Source organism: Ovis canadensis, chromosome 4 (genome assembly GCF_042477335.2).
Source record: "Ovis canadensis isolate MfBH-ARS-UI-01 breed Bighorn chromosome 4, ARS-UI_OviCan_v2, whole genome shotgun sequence".
NCBI lineage: Eukaryota > Metazoa > Chordata > Mammalia > Artiodactyla > Bovidae > Ovis > Ovis canadensis.
Window position 1 is genome coordinate 97,504,073 of NC_091248.1, and position 26,760 is coordinate 97,530,832.

Here is a 26,760-nt window from a genome sequence, read left to right on the forward strand (position 1 = left end):
GGGGGAAACAAGTCTATATGCGGAGTCACTTACTTCTCCTGCTCTTCTTTAGACCAGTGTGAGCTTCACTAAGGACACTGGCCACACATATCAGAGGCAAATCAGCCAGAGGCAAACCAGCCTGATTCATAGAACACCAAAAGCACTTTATATGAATGAGCAGTACTGAAGACAGAAGTGGCTCAATTACTGTCTGTTGAAATGAGGTCTATATTTCCATTATTATTGAGGTGTTTGCATTACCTAATGGGTGGATGGGGATTTTCTATAGATGGATACATGCAATCTCCTGATGATTTTGATTTAACTTCTTCTTATACCAGAAGGGGATGATTCACAGTGACTGTAAGCAATAGAACCAATGTAGTATTATCTAATTAATGCAGAATATGAGAGCTGAAGAACTGATACTTTCGAATTGTGATGTTGGAGAAGACTCTTGAGAATCCCTTGGACTGCAAGGAGATCAAACCAGCCAGTCCTAAAGGAAATCAACCCTGAATGTTCATTGGAAGGACTGATGGTGAAGCTGAAGCACCAGTACTTTAGCCACTTGATGCAAAGATCTGACTCACTGGAAAAGACCCTGATGCTGGGAAAGGAGAAGGGGGCTGCCGAGGATGAAATGGTTAGATAGCATCACCGACTCAATGGGCATGAATTTGAGCAAACTGCAGGAGATAGTGAAGGACAGGGGAACCTGATGTGCTACAGTCCACAGGGTCGCAAAGAGTCAGACACAACTAGCGACTGAAGAGCAGCAAAAGTCTAGGAAAACCTTAAAAGTCAGTATTTTCTGTAACATATGGTGTATTGCCAGCTCCTCACACATACTAACAGTGTGGGAAAAGTGATGTGTGTTCCCTAAGAGTCAAGTTGGAAAAATCACAATTTTGAAAATTGCTAGGCCCACCTGGAAATTCATATTGACTCTTTTGACTCGAGTGACTTTACTTTCAACCCTGAGAGTGGGTTTGGAGAATTAGCTCAAGGCAGAGGAAAGGGCACAACTTTGTAGCAATCATGTCTGGAGGTTGGGATCATGGATAATTGTTTTCTATGTCACTACTGTGGCTCCTACATTGTCTAATAGAAAACCTTTATTACTTTTGAATTTTAGCTCAAAATTTATTTTTAAGAAAAATCCACATATTTCATAATTTTCACAATACCTCAGAAACTATTGAGCACTTAGAGACAACATGTAAAAATTGATGGTTAGAAAGGTTCTGTCTTGACCACTTTTTCTTCCCCCTCCTCCAGCAGCTTTTGCTTCTTTACAAAGTAAAATCTTATTTTCTCTCCTAATTTCCAGTGAGCCCTATTTGGCAAGTGAAAGACCATGTTAATGCTCAGGGTGGCTTATTGGGCTTAAATGTCTTTTCTTCCCCTTATTATAGACACTATAATGTACAGATAGTGCCAAAAATATGCAGTCTTCTTTTTTTTTCTTTTGGGCCATGTAGCTTGTGTGGCCTTAGCTTCCTGACCAAGGATCCAACTCAGGCCCTCAGCAGTGAAATAAAGGCATCTTAACCACTTGTCTTCCACGCAGTCTTATTAACCCTATGGTACTGAGAGGGTAACAGGCAGGAAGGCCAGGGGTCTCCAAAGGGAGGAAATAGGCTGCAAATGTCAGACGTTCTCTCTCTCTCTCTCTTAAGCAGCAGGAGGAAACAAACTAGTGATATATTTTTTCCCCCTTTCTATGCAGATTTAAAAAGAGGCTTCTCTTAAAATATTGTGTTGACATAATGACACCTGGTTCCATCTGAACTTAACTTTTCTCAAATTTTGAGCTAACTAATACATTTTTTTTAATGGAAATGTTTGTCTTAAGCTATGTTAATGTACTATGCATTTACCCCAGACTGTCTTCAAGTCGGTTCCACCTAAAGGCTCAGAACTGACTTGACAAACCTATACGTTGTCCTCATACATTGTTCTCCTAATCCATGTAAACAGAACTATTTGTATGGCAATCTGCCTTTATACAAGACTCAAGTCAATCATTTTATGGCCCAGATGACTGGTGCCAAGATTATCTCAAAATGCATCTTGTGGGTGAGGAGCCTGGTGCCATTCTCTGAAATTTTAGACATTCCTTTCTTTCATTAACAGACTGCCAGTACCTATATAACATCCAGCTAAAAGCTAGCAGGCATGTATTCTTTCTGCCCCCTTCTGATGTCTATGTCAGAAGCTTTCTCTATCTCTTCTATACTTTAATAAAACTTTATTACACAACAGCTCTGAACAATTAAGCCTTGTCTCTGGCTCCAGATTGACTTCTCCTCCAGAGGCCAAGAATCCCGCTGTCTTTCATGGTTCAGTGACAACCTTTCACAACAACATTCTTGCTTTCTTTACTTCTGTTTTGCCCAGATGTAGTGATGAGCAAGAACTGTACACTTCACTGCATAGGAGGTCTATCAGTCTGCAAGGTGGCTGGCACTCCAGTTGCCAGAGAACATGACCCTCTACCTCTCACAGAAGGTTGCTAGAAAATCAGCCTCACGTGATCTTCACCTGGAGAGGCCGGAGAAGATAGACTTTCAGCTTTGACTCTGTGAGTGCCCTTCTTTGGGGCATGGATTTCTCAGTCAGTTCAAGGACATGAGGGGATGCTAAGGGGCAAAAAGGATGGACTCGAAGGTTTTCTGTTTTCTCAAGTTCCGCTCTTCACATTTCTCCAACCTGCTCTTGATGCAGGAGACTAACCCCTATGGAGTCCACTAATGGGCACCTTCACTCATCGATTTCCATTTAATTTTGGCCCAGCTGGAATTTGAAGTTCAAAGAAATGAAGACTGTGTCACCTGACCAAAGCATTCCTTCTTTGGGCACTAGGATTTTGAAGCCCTGAGGAAAAAAACAACAACACATGTTCCTCTCTATTAAGTTTATCAGTTAGAAAGTACAGAATTCAGTGATACTCTCTCAGCACCTGTCTGGTTTCCTGTTTTCTTACTGAAGGAGCAGGGGGACATCCTGTTCTGTTAAGGGCGGGATCTTAGTGGCTTTTTGGAAAGTGAAATGAAACACTTTTGGTGAGGCCTTCTTCCCACTCTTCAACCTGTATTACTTATCTGGGGGCAAAGGTAACCCACTCATTTGAACATCTGTTTGATTTCTTCCTTTTGTTCTTCCAGACTGACTCTCCATTTCTCTTAACTCTCCTTTATGCCTTGCATTCAGACCTTCATAAACTAGACTAATGGTCTTACTTCTGGTTGCTGTTTAGGAGATTGGATCAGGGTTCCCTCCTTGACAGTGATCTTGGATTGACTGCATTCTCCACCAGTGACCAAATATAGTGACATCTAACTCATAGACAGAAGTTTAAGTGCAGGAGCCAAAAGATGAAGGTGTAGGAGGACATTCTTTTTATACTGATTAACCCCATGGAGGAGTGTGTTTCCTTTACTAAAACCCTGGGAGGCTGTTTCCTCCTCCTCCTGTTCCTCTTTTCTACCTGCTCCTCATCCTTTTGGGGCACTCAGGCTGGGTAGACAGGATGTATGAGTACAAATATTCATCTATGAATATTGCTCTGAGTATGCACATTTGTTTCTCTATTTCTTAGATTTGGTTAGGATTTTTTTCCTGATGGCTCAGATGGTAAAGAATTTTCCTGCCCTGCAGGAGACCCAGGTTTGATCCCTGGGTCGAGAAGATCCCCTGGAGAAAGAAATGGCAACCCATTCCAGTATTCTTGCCTGGAAAATTCCATGGACAGAGGAGCCTGGCAGGTTACAGTCTATGGGGTCACAAAGAATTGGACACAACTGAGTGACTAACACTTTTTTTTAAAAAGTAACTTCCAGTGAAATAAGTTAGACAGAAAAAGAGAAATACTTTATGTCATCACTTATATGTGGAATCTGAAAAGTAAAACAAAAGAATATAACAATAGCAAGACTCTCAGGTATAGAGAACAAGTGTGGACAGGCAGGTGGGGAGGGGCAAGAGATAGGTATAGGTTTAAGAGACACAAACTACTATGTACAAAATAAATAAGCAAAAGCACAGAGAAATAGAACTATTGTTTTGTAATAACTTTAAATGGAGTATAATCCATAAAAATACTAATTCACTATGTTGTATACCTGAAGATAACATAATATTGTAAATCAACTATACTTCAATAAAAGTATAGTTGATTTAAAACATAGTTACCCATGCCAGCAAAAAAAAGTAATCTTTTCTTTCTTGATTATTTTGCTTTTTGTTGGAAATGCTATTCCAATGGAAGCAAAGGAAAATATGTAATTTAATAGCAGGAAGGAACATATATTTTCACTGTAGAGTATCCAGATATAACTTTCCATATACACACAAATGCTGATACCAAATCAGGAGTTTGAAGATCAGATATTTACTTAAAAAAACAACCACCATGTTCAAGGTCTGTTATGATTAAAGAGCTGCAACCATAAAGTTAGTAAAATTCACAGAAGAAGAAGATGAAATGAAGACCTAATATAATAGCCGCTGGGAACCTTAGAGTACCAACAGAGCCAAGAAAATGAGCACAAACACCCCTTATCATGACTGTGACCACATCCTTCCCAACATGGAGCAACCTTGGTCCTGAGTCCAGACCTCAGCCCTGGCTAGACCTCAGCTGCAGCCTGCAGCATTTCCTGTGCTTCTCAGGTCTATACCTTATATCAGAGAAAAGAGGAAAGGGAGTCTGATGGCTATCGATTGTACCCCTACAGATGTTAGTAACTGTGCCCCTAAATGTCTGCTTTGACATCATTTCCTGTTGATGTGGATTCCTATTTAGAGACTATGAGTGTTGAAATGGCCTGATTATCTCAGAGAGAAAGAAGACAGGGTGCATTATTTAATTTCCCAGAGATTTTCAGTCACTGTGAAGAATCTGGGCCAAAGGTACTGACAATGAACATAATGAACTTGATAACCACTTAGCTCCCACTGGCTGCTAGATAATTTATCATGCATATTCAGAAGCTCATATGATGTTCATTAAGAAAAACCCTGCAAATAAGTGTGTTTCGTGGAAGAAGGAATTTATGCTTGGAGGGGGTAGTTATCAGTCCAAACAAATAGTTCATGCTGCTTCAATTGCACTATTGGGCCACTGTGAATCCCCTTAGTGTTTGTTAACTGTATGAAGATATACTTTGGCATTTGTGAGCAAATATGGGTTGACCCAGACCTGTTGCCATACCTAGGGGAGCCTGCTGTGGACATAATGAGTAGCCACTCAAGAAGTCATGGCTTGAAGGTCACCTTGGGGCACCTTTTAAAGAATTCTGTTTCTGTACACTCTTCTCTAGGACCCTTCTCCCTAGTGGAGAACAGAAGTCTAAGAAAATCATCTATCCTCTGTGTTTTGTGAATTTACTTTACCAAGAAATATCATAGATGGGATACATAATGAAGGCTCCAAACTCCATTCTTGGACTGAAATAAACAATCATAATAATATGCAATGAGGATAATGTTTTGGAAATTTATAATCAGCATCTTTTTATTTTCCTAAATGAATCATGTAGTTAGCTGTAGTCCTTATTCTACTGAAACTAACCCAAGAGATTAGCCACCCATGGAAGGTGACAGTGGCTGTGCCCAGAACAAGCTCACTTTTGCTTCTTTTATTTTGCCTATTTTTCCCAAATTTATTGAGATACAATTGATGTACAAGAAGAGAACTGGACATGGAACAACAGACTGGTTCCAAGTAGGAAAAGGAGTACATCAAGGCTGTATATTGTCACCCTGTTTATTTAACTTATATGCAGAGTACATCATGAGAAACACTGGGCTGGAAGAAGCACAAGCTAGAATCAAGATTGCCAGGAGAAATATCAATAACCTCAGATATGCAGATGACACCACCCTTATGGGAGAAAGTGAAGAGGAACTAAAAAGCCTCTTGATGAAAGTGAAAGAGGAGAGTGAAAAAGTTGGCTTAAAGCTCAACATTCAGAAAACTAAGATCATGGCATCTGGTCCCATCACTTCATGGCAGATAGATGAAGAAACAGTGGAAACAGTGTCAGACTTTATTTTTTTGAGCTCCAAAATCACTGCAGATGGTGACTGCAGCCATGAAATTAAAAGACACTTATTCCTTGGAAGGAAAGTTATGACCAACCTAGACTGCATATTAAAAAGCAGAGATATTACTTTGCCAACAAAGGTCCATCTAGTTAAGGCTATAGTTTTTCCAGTGGTCATGTATGGATGTGGGAGTTGGACCGTGAAGAAAGCTGAGTGCTGAAGAATTGATGCTTTTGAAGTGTGGTGTTGGAGAAGACTCTTGAGAGTCCCTTGGACTGCAAGGAGATCCAACCAGTCCATCCTAAAGGAGATCAGTCCTAGGTGTTCATTGGAAGGACTGATGCTAAAGCTGAAACTCCAGTACTTTGGCCACCTCATGCAAAGAGTTGACTCATTTAAACAGACCCTGATGCTGGGAAAGATTGAAGGCAGGAGGAGAAGGGGGCGACAGAGGATGAGATTGCTGGATGGCATCACCGACATAAGATTGAGTGAACTCTGGGAGTTGGTGACGGACAGGGAGACCTGGCGTGCTGTTATTCATGGGGTCTCAAAGAGTCGGACACGACTGAGTGACTGAACTGAACTGAACAAGATTATATAATTTTAAGCAATGTAAGATGTAGTATCAACAGTGGTAGGTTAAGTTCTGATTCTTACTTACACCAGCCAGTTCAGAGGAAGAGACCAAATCCCGGAGACTAGCAGGGCAAAGAGCTAGAAGCTGATGAGAACACAAGGGGGATGGGAGGATGACTGTAAGAATTCACACTCCTGTGTGTAGTGAAGCCATCCGGGGGGTGAGAGGAAGGATGAGAGAAAAACAAAAAAGATAAAGAATGTACTCAAAGGGACTGAACTAACCTGCAAGGGACCATTCTAAAACAGTGGAAACTACTTTAAATTGGTAATTAGTGCCTTCTTTCAATGTCAAAATGAGGAGATACACCAATTATACACAACAATGATGCTCCCACACTTCACACATGCACAGAGTAGTAGCCTATATGCATTCTACCACTGACCTCTGCTCACGGTGCCTAGAGATTTGGAATCCCAACCCATGCCAGCCTCCCTTTACCCACAGGACCAGACTATATTAGCCTCAGGAGAATTCCCTTTTCTAATTCTGCATGCAGATGTGTCTTTTTAATAAATAAAAATTGACCTTTATGTGCTCTTAGTTAGGAGGTAGTAAGTTCATAGAATCATGTAGAGAAGAAACGGGTTTTAAATAAATTAACTCTGTGAAACTTCCTGGTCCTAAGGCATGAAAACGAGTCTAGGTTAAAAAGAATGATCAAAGAAGATGGCAGAGTAGGAAAACCCTGGGTTTTCACTTCCTCCCGTGGGCACAACAATATTATGACCATTTACAGAGAAACTGTTGATGAGAAAGACCCAAAGACTATAAAAAAAGATCTTCTACAAATAAAGATATAAAGGAGAAACTACAGCAAGATGGATAGAAGGGGTTAAGGAGCAGTATAAACAAGACTCATAAGCCAGGATAAGTGACCCACATACAGGAGAAAAATAGCAAATGCAGAGATTCTCCCCAAGAAACACAAGTACCAAGACCCACATAGGGCTCCCCAGACTGGGAGTCCTGCACTAGAATGACCAGACCCCATAATATTTGGCTTTGAAGGCTGGCAGGGCTTACTTTTGGGAGAGTCAGAGGTCTGTGGGATATTACACCCCATTCACACAGACTGCACACAGAATCTTACAGGGCAGCCACAGTAACATGAAAGGAGCCTGGGTCAGATTCACCTGCTGATGTAGGTGAGCCTCCCAGAGAGGCAGGAGGCAACTGGAGTGCACCCACAGGACATAGACTCCGGCAGTGGCAGTTTTGGGGAACTGGTGCCGGCAAGTGTCAGTGTGGAATCCTTCGTCTAGTTTATTAGAGTCTGAACCCATAACGCTCTCAGCTGGCATTTCTGGAGAAAATCTACAGGCAAGAAGAGAATGACACGATATGTTTAAAATAATTAAAGGGAAAAATCTATAACTAAAAACCCTCTATCTAGAAAAAACTTTCCTTCAGATATGATGGAGATATCAAAAGTTTTAAAGACAAGGAAAAGATAAAAGAGTTCAGTGTCATCAAATCAACTTAAAAAATAATAATACAGAAACATCTCTACATAGAAAAGAAGAGGCCACAACTAGAAATATGAAGATAAAAAAGGAAGAATCTCATTGGTAAAGGCAAATAATACAGTAAAAGTGGCAAGCCAAGCACACATAAAGCTATGAGGAAGGTTAAGAGACAGTGAAAAGCAGTGAATTGTCTACATCCACAATAAGAAGAAATGCAAAAGAAAAGGACACAAACAGGTAAGAAACAGTAAACATGGGGGTGTGGAGTAACAATGAAAGGTTGTTAAAATCTGTTTGACTTAAGAGACAAGGAACTTAAAATATTCTCTATATAGACTACTACATACAAACTCATGGGAGCCACAAACCAAACATCTATAAAAGATAATACATGAAAGAGAAAGGAATCCAAACACAACACTAAAGACATTACTAAATTCAAAAGGAAGACAGCAAAAGAAGAAGGAAAGAACAAAAATGAACCATTGAGTAACCTTACAAAACAAAGAAAAGGCAATAAGTACATATGTATCAATAATTACTTCAAATGTAAATAGAATAAATGCTTCAATCATAGGGCATAGAGTGGCTTTTAAATATATTTATAATTCATAATATCAAGTTAATATCTATATATTCCAAGGGAGAAATCTAGAAGTTAAGACAGCATAATGATAGCAATTGTTGGTCTTGGTAAAATGATCACAGGTATATTTAATTATTTTATTGATGTATGAGTGCTTTACAATGTTGTGTTAGCTTCTGCTAACACAAAACTGGTAAGAAACAGTGATTCAATGAAGTGAATCAACTATATGGATCACAGGCATTTTTATTTTCATCTTTACCTGTTTCTCTGAACTTCTTCAATGAACATCTTTCCCAGCACATCCCACTTAAGAGCTGGGTGACTTTTGTTGAGTCACATCACTCCTCTGAACCTCATTTTCCTGATCTATAAAATCAGAACTGCCAACACCAATATTATGTGATTGCTGTGAGAAGAAAAACATTTAGAGAAATTGCCTAACAAATAGACAAAGCTCATTAAATATTTGCTACCATAAAAGTCAATGTTTATTAAACACACAATATTTGAAAATACTAAGCTGAGAAAAATACTAGCTCCTGGGCAAACAGAAACCATTTTCATTCTACAGAAATCAAGACTCTTCCATGGCTCCCTCACAGTCATATCAAATAATCCTCCAGAAACCACTAGTTTTATCTTGAGATCAGCAGAGCCAATGAAGGACCAGAGGACACAGGAGACTCAGGTCTGAGGAGCTTGCAACCAAAACTGACAGCCCAAGGACGCATTAGTCTGGCTATTTCCTTCTCCTCCCCTTATTCAGCCATGCCCTCTTACCACTGACTTGGGGCGTCCAGCCACCAGGTCCCCACTTTCCTGCCTTTACTTTGAGCACACAGCCCAGCGGACAGGATGTCACCACTGGAAGCGTTCACATTTTTCTCCTTCTGGGCTTGTGAGTCACTCCCTGACCATTTCACTTTAGATGAATGAGCAAAGAAATTCTTGGATATTCCTTACATTATCAGAAGTTCCTTAGAAATTCTCTTCTTTTACTTGCAGCTGGACTTGGGTTATCAAAAGTGGAGCAGGCCCAAATCTCCCTTTCCACAGAAGTAAAGAAAAGTATTAACATACATTGCAAGATAGAGAGCACAAATTTTGAATCAGAAGCTGTTTACTGGTACCGGCAGAAAAGGAATCAGGCTTTGGAGCATCTGGTTTATGTGATCTCAACCACAACTGCAGCTCGAAATCAAGTAGACGGGAAGAACAAAATTGAGGCAAGAAAAGACGCTCGAATGTTCACTTCGACCCTTACGGTAAATTTTGTAGAAAAAGAAGATGTGGGCATTTACTACTGTGCTGGCTGGAGCTCACGGCACTAGAACTATGGAGATAACCTACACAAGATCCCCTCCCCGGATCTGTGCCCACCCACATCCTTCCCACTAGCAGCAATCAGTCTCACAGCTGGGCTCCCCACCTCAGCCGCACCTCACCTGCAGCACTTCTGGAGTTTTCCAGGAGGTCATCTTGGATCACACTTGCGCTTGACCTTCAGGCTTTATTTGACACTGTATCCCAATGAATAGAATTCTTGGGAATTCTAGGGACTGAGGGCACACAGACTGTGCTACCATTCATCGTCTCCCCATCCAGAGACTTCTGTATGTGGGCAAGCTTCAGGTTTAGAAAGGGCATTACCATATTCCTTTATTATGACATATACTCAAGATGACAAGGCTGCTGTACAACTATTATTGGTTCATTTTATAAATAAATAAATAGACACCTAAAAAATTTAATCCTAACAATCACCAAAGAAAAGAAATCCATGCTTTGAACTGGACTGTGAGATCACACTGAAAAGTTTAAGGATTGCAATTCTTAAAGTGAATATTAGACTATTAAGGATAAATTAGGGATGAAACAAGGGCCCTTTTTTTGAGAGTTATGGGTAAAAGGATCCTGCCAGCATGATATCATCAGAATAGAACTCTGTGTCACTGGGGTGCTTAGATGAGTTCATCATCCTTGGTTACTCAGATTCTGCTTGTGAAGAAAAGGTAAAGTGGGACTTCCCTATTGGTCCTGTGGTTAGGACTCCATGCTTGCCTGCAGGGGGCACAGTTTTGATCACTGGTTGGGGAACGAGGATCAACCATAGGGTTGTTAAATAGTTAGACTAAGAAAAAGGAGTCCAAAATGGCCCTGGCTAAAAGACAAAGAGAGGAAAAGCCCATGAAAATGGAACAAAAGAAAATCCGAGGACCAGAGTGAGAACCTAAGGGTTTAAGTGTGGCCCCCGTAGAAAAGAAGAGAGAATGCCTGCCAAGACCAGAACTAACACTGGTGTGTCTGAATGAATTCCCTATAAGTGTTCACAATGCCTTGCACATATTAGCTCCTTTAAACTGCATTATCTGTGAGATCTTTTCTCTTATCATGAAATATATTTGACTCATGAGGCAAATAAAGTACCAGGTGGTTCAATCACTTGTCCAAACCACACAGCTGGTCCATGGCTAGTCGACAGAGTAGGAAAGGGACCCAGATACTCTAGCTCCTCTTGATTAATACATGAAACCACTTATTAACTGAAGGACCAGGCTTCCCTGGTGGCTCAGTGGTGAAGAATCTGCTTGCCAAGCAGGAGACTCAGTTTTGATCCCTGTGTCAGGAAAATTCCCTGGATAAGAGAATGACAACTCACTCTAATATTCTTGCCTGGGAAATCCCATAGACAGAAAAGTCTGGTGGGCTATAGTCCATGGGGTCATAAGTCGCACAAGATTTAGGGACTAAACAGCAATAACAAAGTGAAGGACGACGAAAGGATGGATCCATTGTTCCCAATGCCACAAACGAGGTTATACTGAGCATCATAGAACACTAACTGACTCATGTTACCATTAGGTGCTAAAGCACGTGCCCAGGATTGGAATAGTAGGTATGTTCTCAGAATGAGTAAAATGTCAATAAATGATCTATTGGCCTTTCAATGTAAAACAATACAAAATTCTTATTTTCTGTTTCTAACAGTACTATTTGTAGCAGGTTTCTTGCAAGAATGTGGATATACGAGCCTTCGGCCTTTCCTCTCCCATTTCTGTGTTCTTATATTTTGATTTACATCCTGACCTGTACTGCTTATGACCATGACAGTTTTTTAGTGGAGAGACTGTTGCTTTTTAGAGTCAAAAATCATCTACCCAGGCCCCTAGAGGTTTCCCTGGTCAGTAAAAAATCTGCCTGCCAGGCAGGAGACTGTCTGAAATGCACTGAGACAGGGGTTCAATACCTGGGTTGGAAAGATACCCTGGAGAAGGGAGTGACAACCCTCTCCAGTATTCTTGCCTGGAAAATCCCATGGACAGAGGAACCTGGTGGGCCACAGTCCATGAGGTCATAAAAAGTCAGACATAATTTAGCAATTAAACCACCACCACAGGCTCCTATATATGTTTTAAAATTTTTATTTTAGTATAGTTGATTAACAAGGTTGTGCTAGTTTTGGCTGTACAGCAAAGTGAATCAGACATACGTATCCATATATATCCTCTTTTTTGGATTTCCTTCCCCTTTTCGGCCACCATAGTGCATTGAGTTTCCTCTGCTATATAGGGTTCTCATTACTTATCTGTTAGTGTCTATAGTGTAGGTGTCAATCTCAATCTCCAAATTCATCTCTCTTTCCTCCTCCATGCATTTGTTCTTTACTTTTGTGTCTCTATTTCTGCTTTGTAAATAAGATCATCTCTACCAATTTGGGTTTCCCTGGTGGCTCATATTGTAAAGAATCTGCCTGCACTGCAGGAGACTTGGGCTCGATCCCTGGATCAGGAAGACCAGTTGGAGAACGGAATGGCTACTCACTCCAGTATTCTTGCCAGGAGAATTCCATGGACAGAGGAGCTTGGCAGGCTACAGTCCAGGGGAAAGCAAAGAGTCAGAAACAACTGAACGACTAACAATTTCACTTTCATACCAATTTAAGAAAGAGAGTTTTAAATAAATTGACTCTATAGTTTCCTGGTCCAAAGGAAAGACAAAACGAGTCTGGATGAAAAGAATGATCAAAGAAGATGGCATACTAAGAAGAACCTGAGCTCATCTCTTCCCATGGGCACACCTATATTACACCTATTTACAGAGAAACTGCTGATGAGAAAGACCCAAAGACTAGCAAAAAGTATCTTCTACAAATAAAGATATGAAGAAGGAACTACAACAAGATGGGTAGAAGAGGCTAAGGAACAGTATAAACAAGACTCATAAGCCAGGGTAAGTGACCCACAAACAGGAGGAAAACAACAATCACAGAGTTTCTCCCCAAAAAACACAGGTGCCAAGTCCCACACAGGGCTCCCCAGCCTGGGGCCCTGTACTAGAGAGAGCAGACCCCATAATATTTGGCTTTGAAGGCAGGCAAGGCTTACTGTTGGGAGAGTCAGAGATCTGTGGGATATAGACACCCCATTCACACAGGTTGCACACAAAATCTCATGAAAGGAGCCTGGGTGAGATTCACCTTCTGATATTGGTGAGCTTTCCGGAGAGGCAGGAGGCAACTGGGGCTCACCCACAGGACATAGATACTGGCAGTGGCCATTTTGGGAAACTAGTTTTACCACAGGGACACCGGTCCCAGCAAGTGTCACTGTGGAATCCTGCCTTTAGCTTATTAGTGTCTGGACACATAAGGCTCTCAACTAATTTTTGGGAGAAAATCTGCAGGCAAGAAGAGAGTACATATTTAAATAATGAAAGGGGAAAACCTAACAACCAGGAATACTCTAACAGGAAAGCTTTCATTCAGATATGATGGAGATATCAAAAGTTTTACAGACAAGAAAATGATAAAATAATTCAGCCCCACCAAACCAGCTTTACAAGAGATGATATAGGAACTTCTCTAAGTAGCAAAGAAAAGGCCACAACTAAAAATATGCAAGTTAAGAAAGGAAGAATCTCATTGATAAATGCAAATATACAGTAAAGGCAGTAAATCAAGCACATATAAAGGTGTTAGGAAGGTTAAAAGATGAAAGGAGTAAAATCATCTATATCCACAATAAACAATTAAGGAAATGAAAAAGAAAAAGACACAAAAGAGGCTAAAAACACAGTAAACATGAGGGTGTGGAGTAAAAAGGAAAGGTTGTTTAAATGTGCTTGAGCTGAAGAGATAAGCAGCTTAAAATATCCTCTATAAAGATTTCTACATATAAACCTCATGGTAGCCACAAACCAAACATCTATAATAGACACACACAAAAGAGAAAGAAACCTAGACAACACTAAAGACAATAATTAAATGACAGGGAAGACGGCAAAAGGAGAAGCAAAGATCAAAACCGAATCTTTGGAAAACTCCACGAAACAATGAATGAAAAGGCAATAAGTACATACATATCAATAATTACTTTGTTTATTTTACTCTGTATTTATTTGGCTTTGTTTAACTACTCTGTTTATTTACTTTATTTTACTCTGTATTTATTTGCTGGGTCTTAGTTGCAAGATGTGGGATCTAGTTCCCTATCTAGGGATCAAACCCAGACTCCCTGCATTGGAAATGAGGAGTCTTAGCCACTGGATCACCAGGGAAGTTGCCTCTATAATTACTTTAAATGTAAATAGAATAAGCAAGCCAATCAAAAGACATAGTGCGGCTTATAAATATATTTATAATCCATAATATTGTATTGATATCTATATATTTGCAAGGAAGAAATCTAGAAATTAAGACACTGTATGGTAAGACTTGTTAGTCTTGGTAGTATGATCACAGGCATTTTTATTTTCACCTTTATCCTATTTGTCTCAATCTCCTCAGTAAGCATCTTTCCCAGCACGTCCCACTTAAGAGCTGGGTGAATTTTGTTGATTCACGTCACTCCACGCTTTTCCTGAGAAAAACCCCATCTTCCTGATCTATTAAATCAGAACGACCAACATCAATATCAATATCATGGGATGGCTGTAAGATGAAAAACATTTAGAAAAATAGCCTAACAAATAGGAAGTGCTTGTTAATATTTGCTACCATAAAAGTCAATGTTTATTAAACATGCAATATTTGAAAATACTATGTTAAGGAAAAGTGTTCATGAACTAGCTCCTGGGCAAATAGAAATCATTTTCATTCTACAGAAATCAAGACTCCTCCATGGCTCCTTCACATTCATGCCAAATAACCTTCCAGTGAGCACTAGCTTCATTTTTGAGATCGGCAGGACCAGTGGGAAAACCAGAGGAAACAGGAGACTCAGGCCCTATGAGCCCAACGACCCGCTAGACCATCCACTTCCTTCCCCTTCTTGGTTCAGGCCACACCCTTCCACTGATTTGAGGCATCTAGCCACCAGGTCCCCCCACCTTCCAGCCTTCTGTTTGAGCACACAGCTCAGCAGACAGGATGTCACCACTGGAAGCGTTCACATTTTTCTCCTTCTGGGCTTGTGAGTCACTCCCTGACCATTTCACCTTAGATGAATGAACAAATAAATTCCTGGATATTCCTTACGTTATCAGAAGTTCATTAGAAATTCTCTTCTTTTACTTGCAGCTGGACTTGGGTTATCAAAAGTGGAGCAGGCCCAAATCTCCCTTTCCACAGAAGTAAAGAAAAATATTGACATACATTGCAAGATAGAGAGCACAGATTTCGAATCAGAAGCTGTTTACTGGTACCGGCAGAAAAGGAATCAGGCTTTGGAGCATCTGGTTTATGTGATCTCAACCACAACTGCAGCTCGAAATCAAGTAGATGGGAAGAACAAAATTGAGGCAAGAAAAGATGCTTGAATGTTCGCTTCGACCCTTATGATAAATTTTGTAGAAAAAGAAGAAGTGGGCATTTACTACTGTGCTGGCTGGGACGTATAGAACTGTGGAGACAATCCACACAAGATCCCCTCCCCGGATCTGTGCCCACCCACATCCTTCCCACCAGCAGCAATCAGTTTCACACCTGGGCTCCCTGGCTCACCCCCACCTCATCTGCAGCACTTCCTGAGCTTTCCAGGAAGTCATCTTGGATCATGCACATGATCTTCCAGCAGACCCCAAAAGCTGTGCTTCCAAAGCTTTTTGCTTTTACACTGTATTTCACTGAATTGAAATCTTGTCTGAGGGCACACAGGCTGTGCTACCGTTCATCATCTCCCAATCCAGAGACTTCTGTATGTGGGCAAGCTTCAGGTTGAAAGAGGGTATTACCATGTGCCATTATTACGACATATACTTAAAACAGAAATGCTGTAGTGTAAGTGTAATTAATCTGTTTCACAACTAGAATGAAAGTGTAGAGAATTTAACCGTAATAATTAGCCTAAGAAAAGAAGTCCATGTTGATGATCTGGACTATGAGATCACACTGAAATGTTCAAGAACTGCAATTCTTTAAGTGAACACTAGGATACTGGGGTAGATGAGGGATGAAAAAAGTGCACCTTTTTGGGGGACGTGAGGAAAATGATTCTGCCATCAAGATGTCATCAGAATAGAGCTCTGGATCATTGGGGTGATTGGATGAGCCCACCATCCTTGGTTACCTGGATTCTGCTTGTGGAAGAATAGAAAGTGTGACTTCCCTGCTGGCCCTGTATTTAGAACTCACTCTTCCACTGCAGGGGGCATAGTTTGATCTCTGGTTGGTAATGGAGATCCCTCATTGGCTTATGGTGAGGCACCCCCAGAAAAGAAGAGAGAGTATCTGCCAAGAACAAAAGAGCTAACTTTGGTTTGTGTGTGTGTGTGTGTGTGTGTGTATGTGCTGTGTGAATGAATTCTCTATCAGTGTTTTCAATGCTTTCCATATATTAGATCCTTTACGCTGCACTATTTATAGTTTTTTTTCTCTTATCACTAGACAGATTTGAATCATGAGGAAAATGAAATGCCAGGTAGTACAGTCACTTGTTGGCAAAAGTCCGACAAAGGTCCATCTAGTCAAGGCTATGGTTTTTCCAGTGGTCATGTATGGATGTGAGAGTTGGACTATAAAGAAAGCTGAGCGCTGAAGAATTGATGCTTTTGAACTGTGATGCAGGAGAAGACTCTGGAGAGTCCCTTGGACTGCAAGGAGATCCAACCAGTCAATCCTAAAGGACATCGGTCCTGACTATTCACTAGAAGGACTGATGCTGAGGCTGAAACTCCAATACTTTGGCTACCTGATGTGAAGAACTTCTTGGAAAAGACCTTGATGCTGAGAAAGATTGAAGGCAGAAGGAGAAGGGGACGACAGAGGATGAGATAGTTGGATGGCATCACCGACTCGATGGACGTGCGTTTAAGCATGCTCTGGGAGTTGGTGATGGACAGGGAAGCCCGGCATGCTGCAGTCCATAGGGTTGCAAAGAGTTGAACATGACTGAGTGACTGCACTTAACTGAGTTCAGTCCTTACCACAAATTTCATAGAAAAAAATGTGGTCATTGAGCACTATGCTGTTGGGACCCGCAGCACTAAAGATGCCAACACAGAGCAACAACTGCCTCTTCTGGGACTCTGCCCCATCATAGCCTTCCCACAGGAGCAAAGTCAGCTACTTCCTGCCTGGGCTTCCAGCCTCTGGCTCACCATCTCTGCTGCCTTCACAAGAATTCCAAGAGAAAACCTTGGCTTGTGTTCATGTATCAGGACTCACCTTGAGCAGCAAACATTTCTGACCATGATGTTCTCAAATCTTTCCTAATGAACTAAAGTCTCGTCTGTGAATGACTGGACATGGGCTTTATTTATTATGTCACCATCCAGAGTTTTCCACTAACTGTGAATAGTTCAGGCTGAAGAAAGGAATCATTGTGTATTGGGATTGCTAGGCATGGTACATATATATTACCACACATAATTATCACAGCTCTCCTGCCTGGTAACATTATCTGTCCATTTTACAGATAAAGAAGTGAAAGCTTAGACAGTTAAAATGATTGGCCAGAGATAAGAAGTCTGTGCTTTTTAAACTGGACTGCAAGGCTATCCTGAAAATTTAAAGATCATAATTCTATATAACAAACAAAACACTTGAGGTAAATTTGGGATGGAGCAAGTGTCTTTTTCTGCGGGAGGAGGAAGATGGTTCCTCCTCTCACAGGCAGGGATGTGCCAGCATGATATCATCAAAGTAGAGGGCTGAGCCACTGGAGCCAACAGATGAACCCTCCATATTGTGAGTAGGAAGAAAGCTACCTCGTATCTGCCTATAAAGAAAGAGAGAAGATGGTCCAAGAGAAGAACAGCTAATAATTTTGTGTGTGAGAGAATTCTTTATTAGTGTTCTCAATTTTTTGCACATATATATGAAGCCCCTTAACCCTCATGACAACACGTGAGACTTCTGTTATTATTATAAAGCCCATTGACTCATGAGGAAAATGAGACCCTATGTGTCTCAGAAACTTGTTCAAGTCACACAGCTGGTACTTGGTAGAATAGGGTTAGATTCAGGGTATGTAGCTCTGGAGTCTGTCTTCCTCATTCTAAGGAGATAAAAAGACGTGCCATGTGTCATTCCTACCTCCATGGAGAAAACAAAACTCACCTTTGTGGCACATTCACTGGCACAATTTACTGTTTTATGCTGAATCTGGTGAGCAGCATTTGAATCATTAGCAGTCTTCAAAGAATACGTGAAATACCAATGTTATCATTTTATTTTCCAAAGTATTTGAAAACAATAAAAATTCTATTGTTTTGTTATGCCATCTCTCAAATCATTGTGAAACAAAGGAGGACTACTTTGCAATCCACACTTCTTGTACAGCACATACCAGGCACCCTGTGGATTTCACTTTGCATCTATGCCATGAGTATTCCCTTATTAATTCGATAATTTCCAAGGTCACGGCAACATAGTCATCCCCATGACCCCCTCTACTTAAGACTCTAGTTCCATTTCTAATTCAGGGAGGCCTTTGAAAGGAAAAAAGGGGGGACTCACAGGAAAGACTGACATAAAATCAGTCTGTCAGCCTTTCTCCTTCTACCTACCTCTGATGAAGGTAATCTTTTGTGACTGCCTGTCCACTTAACTTCTATCGATCGGATACACTCAGTGCGGGCTGCAGTTGATTTCTTGAAACTAAATAGGGCACTGTTGCTTAACTAAACTTTGAACACAAGTTAAGATAGAAACTCAGATCTGAGAGAAACAAATGATCTGAGACCATACGCCCTTTTGAGACAGGCACTCGAAGGCAAGCTTGTCAGCTTCTGCTCCCTTCTTCACTTGATGGCTCATTGAGTAATTAAAAGCACCCCATAAAGCAGTAATGGGATGTCCATAGAAGGGCCCTCTGTATCAGATCTTAGAGGAGAATTCTTCAGCAGCTTCTTACATGTCAGGATAAATGGTGAATAACAGGGAAAGATTTACACTGTGTTCAAACGATAGAAAACTATGCAGCCGTTAAAAACAACGTTTTCAGTAGTTAAGAATCCACCTTCCAATGCAGGGGACAAGGGGTTAATTCTTGGTCAGGCATCTGAGATTCCACATACTGTGGGGCAACTACAGAACCCGTGTGGCCAAAACTATAAATAAATAAACAAATTTAAAGTTAAAAAATGTACCATAAAAAAAGAAATGTATGCAGGCAAGGTGCACCTGTGGAAGGTGAGGCAAAAGAAGCTTAAATAATTCAGCCCATGTCAGATGGGGTAAGTGATATTGGAAATGGTTTAATTTTCTTTAGTCATTAAAAATAACTATTAATAATTAAACATAATATCTCATTTAAAACTGTGTTGCTGGGGATTCCCTGGTGCCTCGGTGGTAAAGAATCCACCTGCCAATGCAGGGTTCCATTGCTGATCTGGGAAGATCCCACATGCCATGCAGCAGCTAAGCCCATGTGCCACAAATACTGAGCTTGTGCTCTAGAGCCTGAGAGCCACAACTACTGAAGTCCGTGCTCCCTAGGGCCCGTGGTCTGCAACAGAAGAAGCCACCACAATGAGAGGTCCGCACGCCACAACTAGAGAGTAGCCCCTGCTCTCAGTAACTAGAGAAACGCCCGAGCAGCAATGAAGACGCAGCATAGCCAAAAATAAATAAATAAATAAAATTACATTTAAAAAGCTGTGCTGCTTACAATCATAAGATAACTGAACAAGAATATAAAGCTAAAAATGCAAATTCCACTTAAATATATATTTATATAAATAATACCCATTAGTCCGATCTCTAGCCATAAAAATGCAGAGAAATTTTCAAAGTAAATGATCTGTGCTTTTTTGTTCTCTTTGCATCTTATTTTACCCATTTCCTTTAATAAATAATGGTTGCTTTTGGGAGTTACCACATTTACTAGCTCCATGTCATTTTAAATGAGTCTGTTCACCACGGTTCTCCTTTGTCAAATGGAAATATTCATAACAGCTACCTCCCAGGATAGTGAAGAAGATTAAATAAAATAATATGAGAACATTTAGAACCATGCCTGATGAATAGAAAGTCCTCAATACATACTAGATGGCATATTAATTTTAAAGGTTATCACTGCATATTCAACAGAACATTGCTTTTAAAATACTCCTGCATGTGATATGATGCTCATGAAACTGTTCTCAGGTCCAGGTTGAGTAGAAGCTGATTTCCACAGACTACTCTGTCTCAAAGATCCACAAGGAATTGCAATGTAGGCAGTTGAAGGCACCCAGATTGTAAACAAACTGTGATTTCTCTGGATGGTAATTTGCATGGTGACATCTCAATTAATTAAAAAAAAACACCTCAAAAATATTCCAGTGCTTGTGTCTGTAGCATATTAAATCATGTCAAGAAGATGTTCTAATGTTTGATGGTTTTCTGTAGCATTACAGAAAAATAAGGGTCAGGTTTAATACACAAGCCCTGGATCACCAACCATTTACAAAAAAACAGACAAGGGAAAGAACACAGCAGGGATGTCTTCCTATTTCTGCAGCAACATTACTACGGAGTGAAATTTCAGGGAGATGAGCTGAGCAGCTAGGAGAGTAGCCCCACCCTCAAGTGTACGCATTCATCTCTGGGTTGTCTGTCCAGATCATCATCCTTTTCTTAAACCATCTGCCCAGGACTTAGGGGCAGGAAACCCCCATGAAACCACAGCTGCTCATATCTGTTGCAGATTATGAAGAACCCCAGATAACCATACCACCAGATCCACCTCTTCCTCTGGGACACAAGATCCAGGCCCACTCCCCTGCCACTGGCCTGAGACTTCCTTCCAACAGACCTTGCCTTTTTTACCTTCTCCCTCGGAGTCAGTCTGGTGACGAGATGGCACTCCTGGAAGCGGTCCTCTTCTCCTCCCTCTGGTCTTGTGAGTTGCCCTCTCAGTCACTTCAGTCTACAGGAGAGACTGAAGCAGGTCTTTCTTGTTGCCTCTTCCCATGTCTTTTGTTTATGGGGATTTCTCTTCTTTGCTTGCAGTTGGCCTTGGGCAATTAACTTTGGAGCAACCTGAATTATCAGTTACTGGAACAAGAGAAAAGAGTATAATTATGACTTGCAAGGTGTTCTCTAAGGACTTTAGCAAAGATTACATCCACTGGTACCGGCAAAAACCTGATCAGGGTTTAGAACAGCTACTATATGTCTCAACAGCCCCTGCGCAGAATCACTTAGGAGGGAAGAAAAACAAGCTTGAGGCCAGAAAAGATGCTCCCTCTTCCACTTCTACCTTGAAAATAAGTTTTTTAGAGAAAGAAGATGAGGCTACATACTACTGTGCCAGCTGGTTGAGCGCCCACAGTGTGGGAGTTTCTTGGATAACACACACAAAAACCAGCACCAGGTCTGTGCTCACCACATCCTCAACACAGGCAGCCACAGGGGTTGCACAGCTGGGAGCCCTGCCTAAGCCTCCCACTAAGGAAAGTGAGTCTTGTATGATATTTTTTTAACTATCCAGAGATTACTTGCAAGTTACATGGTTCAGTCTCAAAGAGGAAATCACCCTGTGCCAGAAATATTGATATTTATTACATCTTATATCAGCATCACAACACAGATGCAATGTAATGTTCATGTTTTCCATGTCAATACTAGTAATTTAAGATGTAGGAGAATAAAATGACTTTTTAAACCCTAAATCCCATGTCCCTTCAATTCTTTCAGGCCATCCTGAAGAAGTTCAGAGTCTGGTTATTCCCTGCAGACTGGGGTGAAAGCGAGATGAGGCTCTTTCCCTTTCTTCCGTGAATGGGGTGACTGTTGACTGTGCACTCAGGGTTTGTGTTACAGCCTGACCACCACAGTTCCTTTTGCACAGGCCTGTGACCCCCCAGAGCCATTAGGTGATCCCAGAACAAGGTAGACACTCCAGTCAGGATCCTTTTCCCCAGGATTCTGCAGTGAACCTGCAGAGCCTCATACTGGCTATGCATTCAGTTGCTACTGTTTCTGACACTGTTCTAATTAGGTAAATTGTTCTCATGTTTGAGATAATCCACTGACATTGGTGCTGCCATGAGTCACATTTTGTAACTGATGAAACAGAAGCGTGGAGATGTGATTTTCTTTGTGGTCACAGTTAAATGAATGGGGGTTGGAGGCCTGCAGCTGGATGGGAAAAAAATAGTAGACTCACTTCATTAAGCATGCAAACATGAAAACAATGAATTAAAATCTACTAAAATATTTATTTATTTGGCTGCGCTGGGTCTTAGGATCTAGTTGTGGTATGTAGGATCTAGTTCCCTGACAAGGGATCAAACCTGGGCTCCCTGCATTGGGAGCATGAGTCTTAGCACTGGACCACCAGGGAAGTCTCAAAAAGACGATGGAATAAAATCTTTAAAATGATGGAAGAGAAAATGGACATCTCAGCAAAAATATGCTTCAGAAGTACAGGAGAAATGAAGAATTCTCAGACAAAACAGAATTGAGGAAACCCATTGCCAGCCAACCTATTCTATGAGAGATGTTAAAGTAAGCTATTTAGGCCTAAAACGTACATTACAGGTCAAAATTTGAATTTACAGGAACACATGATATGTACTACAAGTATGATAAGTGAATGTAAATGTTCTTTTTAATTGTTCCAAAATAGGAGCTGTCAGACATTTTCTGTGAAGGAAATATTGTCAGTTTTGCATGCCATATAGTTTCTGTCCCCACCCTTCAGCTTTGCCAGGGCAGCACGAAGCCACTCTCCCTTTAGACCTCAAGGGACATGGAACTGCTACATGACTGGGAGGGTATTGGTATTGAGAGGTCACCTAATGGGAGCTGCAGCCTTTAGTAAAGGGACACAACAGCCTGTTGATGCAAATAATCCATAAACAATCTTTAACAAGAATACACAAATTTTTTACTTGAGTTAAACTGAAGGCAACAGCCCAGGTGACACAGATTTATAAACCATAGTTTGTTGTGTTAATAAGTAAGACTAGAGCCAGCAAGATATAAAAGGTGACCCCAAGACCATAAGGTTGCAGCTGGCAGCTGCTAGCAGATAACAGTTTTTAAAAGGACTGATGGTGCCCCTGAGTTTGATACCCTTCAGAAAATTCAAGTTCTTAGTAGTGCAGAAACATGTCTGAAATCACATTCACAATGGCACCGGCACCATTTGGGATGCCTCAATGACATTTTTATTTCTCTCAGAACAAAGAACAGACATCAAACACTGCAAGGGTGCTCTTCTGCAAGATTTCAAAGAGACAGATTAGCGTGTGCATGGTGACTCAGCTTGACCTTGGTGTCTGGAAAAGAAATCTCATCTTCAAAGGAGTGTTAGCATAGGAGGGGAGGAACATTTATTTGTATCCTCAAAGTGGATGCTCTAAACAATCTGGTTAATGCAGCCATGAAATTAAAAGATGCTTGCTCCTTGGAAGAAAACCTATGACCAACCTAGACAGAGTATTAAAAAGCAGAGACATTACTTTGCCAACAAAGGTCCATCTAGTCAAAGCTATGGTTTTTCCAGTAGTCATGTATGGATGTGAGAGTTGAACTAAAAAGAAAGCTGAGCACTGAAGAATTGATGCATTTGAACTGTGGTGTTGGAGAAGACTCTTGAGAGTCCCTTGGACTGCAAGGAGGTCCAATCAGTCCATCCTAAAGGAAATCAGTCCTGAATATTCATTGGAAGGACTGATGCTGAAGCTGAAACTCCAATACTTTGGCCACCTGATGCGAAGAGCTGACTCATTGGAAAAGACCCTGATGCTGGGAAAGATTGAAAGAGGGAGGAGAAGGGAACAACAGAGGATGAGATAGTTGGATGGCATTACTGACGTGAGGGACATGGGTTTGAGTAAACTCTGGGAGTTGGTGATGGACAGGGAGGCCTAGCATGTTGCGGTCCATGGGTCACAAAGAGTCAGACATGACTGAGTGACTGAACTGAACTGAATTTATTTGTGAGATGCAGGCAAACAAGTGGAGCAATAAGGAAATGAAGCTTGAAAAAGAAGACAGATCATAAAGTATATTTTGGTAAGCTACTAGGTGACCAAAGGGAGCATAACAGGGTTTCAAAACTGAGTGATGAATTAAGTAATGAATTTTCTATTCTGCTCTCCTGTTTTGTGGACTTCCATGTAAAATGAAAAGAGCCTGTGGGACCCTAACTTATCTGACAGTCAACGTGGTGGTCAATTAAAGAACCTTGCCAAGAGTCAGAACCCTACAAGGAAGAAATTACAGAATATAAAAATGTTCATGGTATCCTATTAAATAATAAAGACAGCATAACATTGTATATACATCATCATACCTATGTGAAACAAAATTTTAAAAGGAATAGACATTAATTTGTAAGAGAATGCACTGTTACCTCCTAGTTGTCTCTATGTAATGGGACAAAAAGCCATTGTCTTCTCCTCTGTTTGTGTTTCTTTATGATCCATACTGAGGCTGCCCTCATTTTATAATAGAAAATAACAATGGCTTTTGCTTTTAAGGCCTATTGAGGCACTCCAAGGACACCGCATCTCTAAGGATCCCATTTAATGGTCATATTCAAAAATAAGAATCTAAAATAAATCTTCTTCAGCTGGGTTATAGAAAGTATAGAGCAGGGTCATACACTACTAGTAAGCTGTCCCTACATCTGTGATTGCCTGATGCAGTATAGTGACCATCAAAGATGTTTCAAGTTCCCATGAGCCTGTCTCAAGTGAGGACTTTGGCCTCTCTTCCCTCGTCTTTCTCTTCCCCTCTGTTAGATCAATAAAAGACTTTAATCCATTAACCATAAAATTGTTTCTTTATATTAATGTCACTGGTTGGTGAAAATCACAGGGTGATTGAAAGAAATCTGCTGATGAAATAGCAGCCCTATTTCCACAGGATGTTTGAGAATTACCACCAGCCCCTGTCCCCGTAGCCTGGATCCTAGCTGTGTGCTCTGAACACCACTTCCTCCTACTAAATCAGCCTGCTGGTTTGCTCTGCAATCTTCCCGTTATTCAATCACATCTCCTGACAACAGCTGGCAGCATGCTGCTCCTGCCCCAGGTCTTGGTGGTGGCCTCCCTCTGGACATGTGAGTGGCTTTACCCAAGGAAGGGGATTGATCATGGACAGTCACATCACCCCTTTTGGGTGGACGCTGGTCACACGGTCTTTGGAGCTAGGCTGAAAAATTCCACCAATATCTTGAGTTCTTCCAGAAGAAAATGTAAACATCAGTCCCCAGGTTTTTCATGAGTAGAGAATACATGTAGACTACCTTAATGAATTACAAATTTTCATTAATTTTGCCTGTTTTTTATTTCAGACACAAGTGGAGATCTTCCAATAACACAACGCGTAACATCCATTACCAAGAAAAAAGGAAATACAGCATTTCTTGAATGCCAAATAAAAACAGATAAGTTAAAAAGAATGTATACATGCACTGGTACCGACAGAAACCAGAGCAGCCTCTAAAACGAATTCTGCATGTTTCCTCCAACGAGAATGTTGTTCACGAACAAGGGATTACTGAGGAAAGATATGAGGCAAGGAAATGGCCGAGTAACGCACTGGTTAGCCTCAGGATACACAAGGCTACTGAAGAGGAGGCGGGCCTCTACTACTGTGCCTGCTGGTTGGGACACACGTTGCCGAAGAGATCAGCTGTCATTGAACGAAAACCGCCCTCAGGCCAACTGTTGCAGAAGAGATCCGCGGTCTGAACGAAAACCGCCCTCACGCCAACGCGTCTGGGCAAAAGCACGCTACCCCCTACTCGCCACCGCCGCCGCCCGGGCTGCCCCTGCTTTCTGCCTCCTATAAAGGGCTCTTTTCTTGCACATGTGCCCTGAGCAGTGTCTGAGCAACTAGCCCAGGACCTGATCCGTGAGGCTTTTTTCAGTTAGATCACTTTATCCTCCATCCCAAACTCTTGGTCATAGGCTGGCTTTTTAAATTACCCCAAATGGTCACAGCTTCATCATGTATAGGAGGAGCCTCTTGGGAAAGAAACCATAAACCAGTGCTCAACGTGATGTGTTGTCTTGGAAAAAGAGAGAGAATGAATGAATGAGTGAGTGGTGGAAAAGACGAGGTCTTTTTAGTGACACAGGACTGGGTTTCTAACTCCTGCTTATCCGTTCCCTGACAGGGTGACCTAGGCAAGTTACTGAATCATTTATTTCTGTTTTCTCATTTTATTTTTATTCTATTTATTTATTTAAAATTTTTATTTGGGGTACAGTTGACTTACTTTGTTATGTTTCTGCTGTACAGTAAAGTGAATCAGTTGCACATATACGTATATCCGGTCTTTTTTTTACAGATTCTTTTCCCATTTAAGCCATTACAGAGTGTTGAGGATAGTTCCCTGTGCTAGACAGTAAATTTTTATTAGTTATCTATTTTATATATAGTACTGTGTGTATGTCAATCCAAATCTCCCAGTTTATTCCTTCCCTTCTTATCCCCTGGTAACCATGTTTGTTTTCTACATCCCTTGACTCTACTTCTGGTTTGTAACTAGGATCCTTTATACCTCTTTTTTAAAGGTTTTACATACAGGCAATATCAAATGATATTTGTCTTTCTGCATCTGATTTACCTCACTCTGTGTGGAAATCTCTAGGTCCATGTCTTCCCAATTTTCAGAGGGCATGGTGCTAACAACCACATA

At 41.0% G+C, this 26,760-nt stretch overlaps 2 long non-coding RNA genes and 1 gene segment (V, D, J or C); 1 reads left to right on the forward strand and 2 right to left on the reverse strand.

Annotated features, from left to right (window-relative positions):
* Positions 1–26,760, reverse strand: part of LOC138439455 (uncharacterized) — a 43,549-nt gene that overhangs the window by 15,311 nt on the left and 1,478 nt on the right. The window contains exon 2 of the long non-coding RNA XR_011256734.1: positions 20,925–21,152. This is a non-coding gene — a long non-coding RNA (uncharacterized lncRNA). The remainder of the gene's footprint in view (positions 1–20,924; positions 21,153–26,760) is intronic.
* Positions 1,108–10,787, reverse strand: LOC138931525 (uncharacterized). 2 transcript variants are annotated; one of them, XR_011446598.1, is made up of 4 exons: positions 9,698–10,787; positions 8,994–9,140; positions 7,813–7,993; positions 1,108–2,862 (listed from the first exon to the last, which is right to left on the reverse strand). It is a non-coding gene; the product is annotated as an uncharacterized lncRNA (long non-coding RNA). The 2 variants fall into 2 exon arrangements; XR_011446597.1 differs by having other exon boundaries at positions 8,994–9,114; positions 9,698–10,407.
* LOC138439449 (T-cell receptor gamma chain C region C10.5-like) overlaps positions 7,815–26,760 on the forward strand; it is a 40,138-nt gene continuing 21,192 nt past the window's right edge. The window contains 2 exon segments of the C gene segment in view: positions 7,815–8,382; positions 9,740–10,051. Of these exon segments, the coding sequence occupies positions 8,358–8,382; positions 9,740–10,051 (337 nt within the window).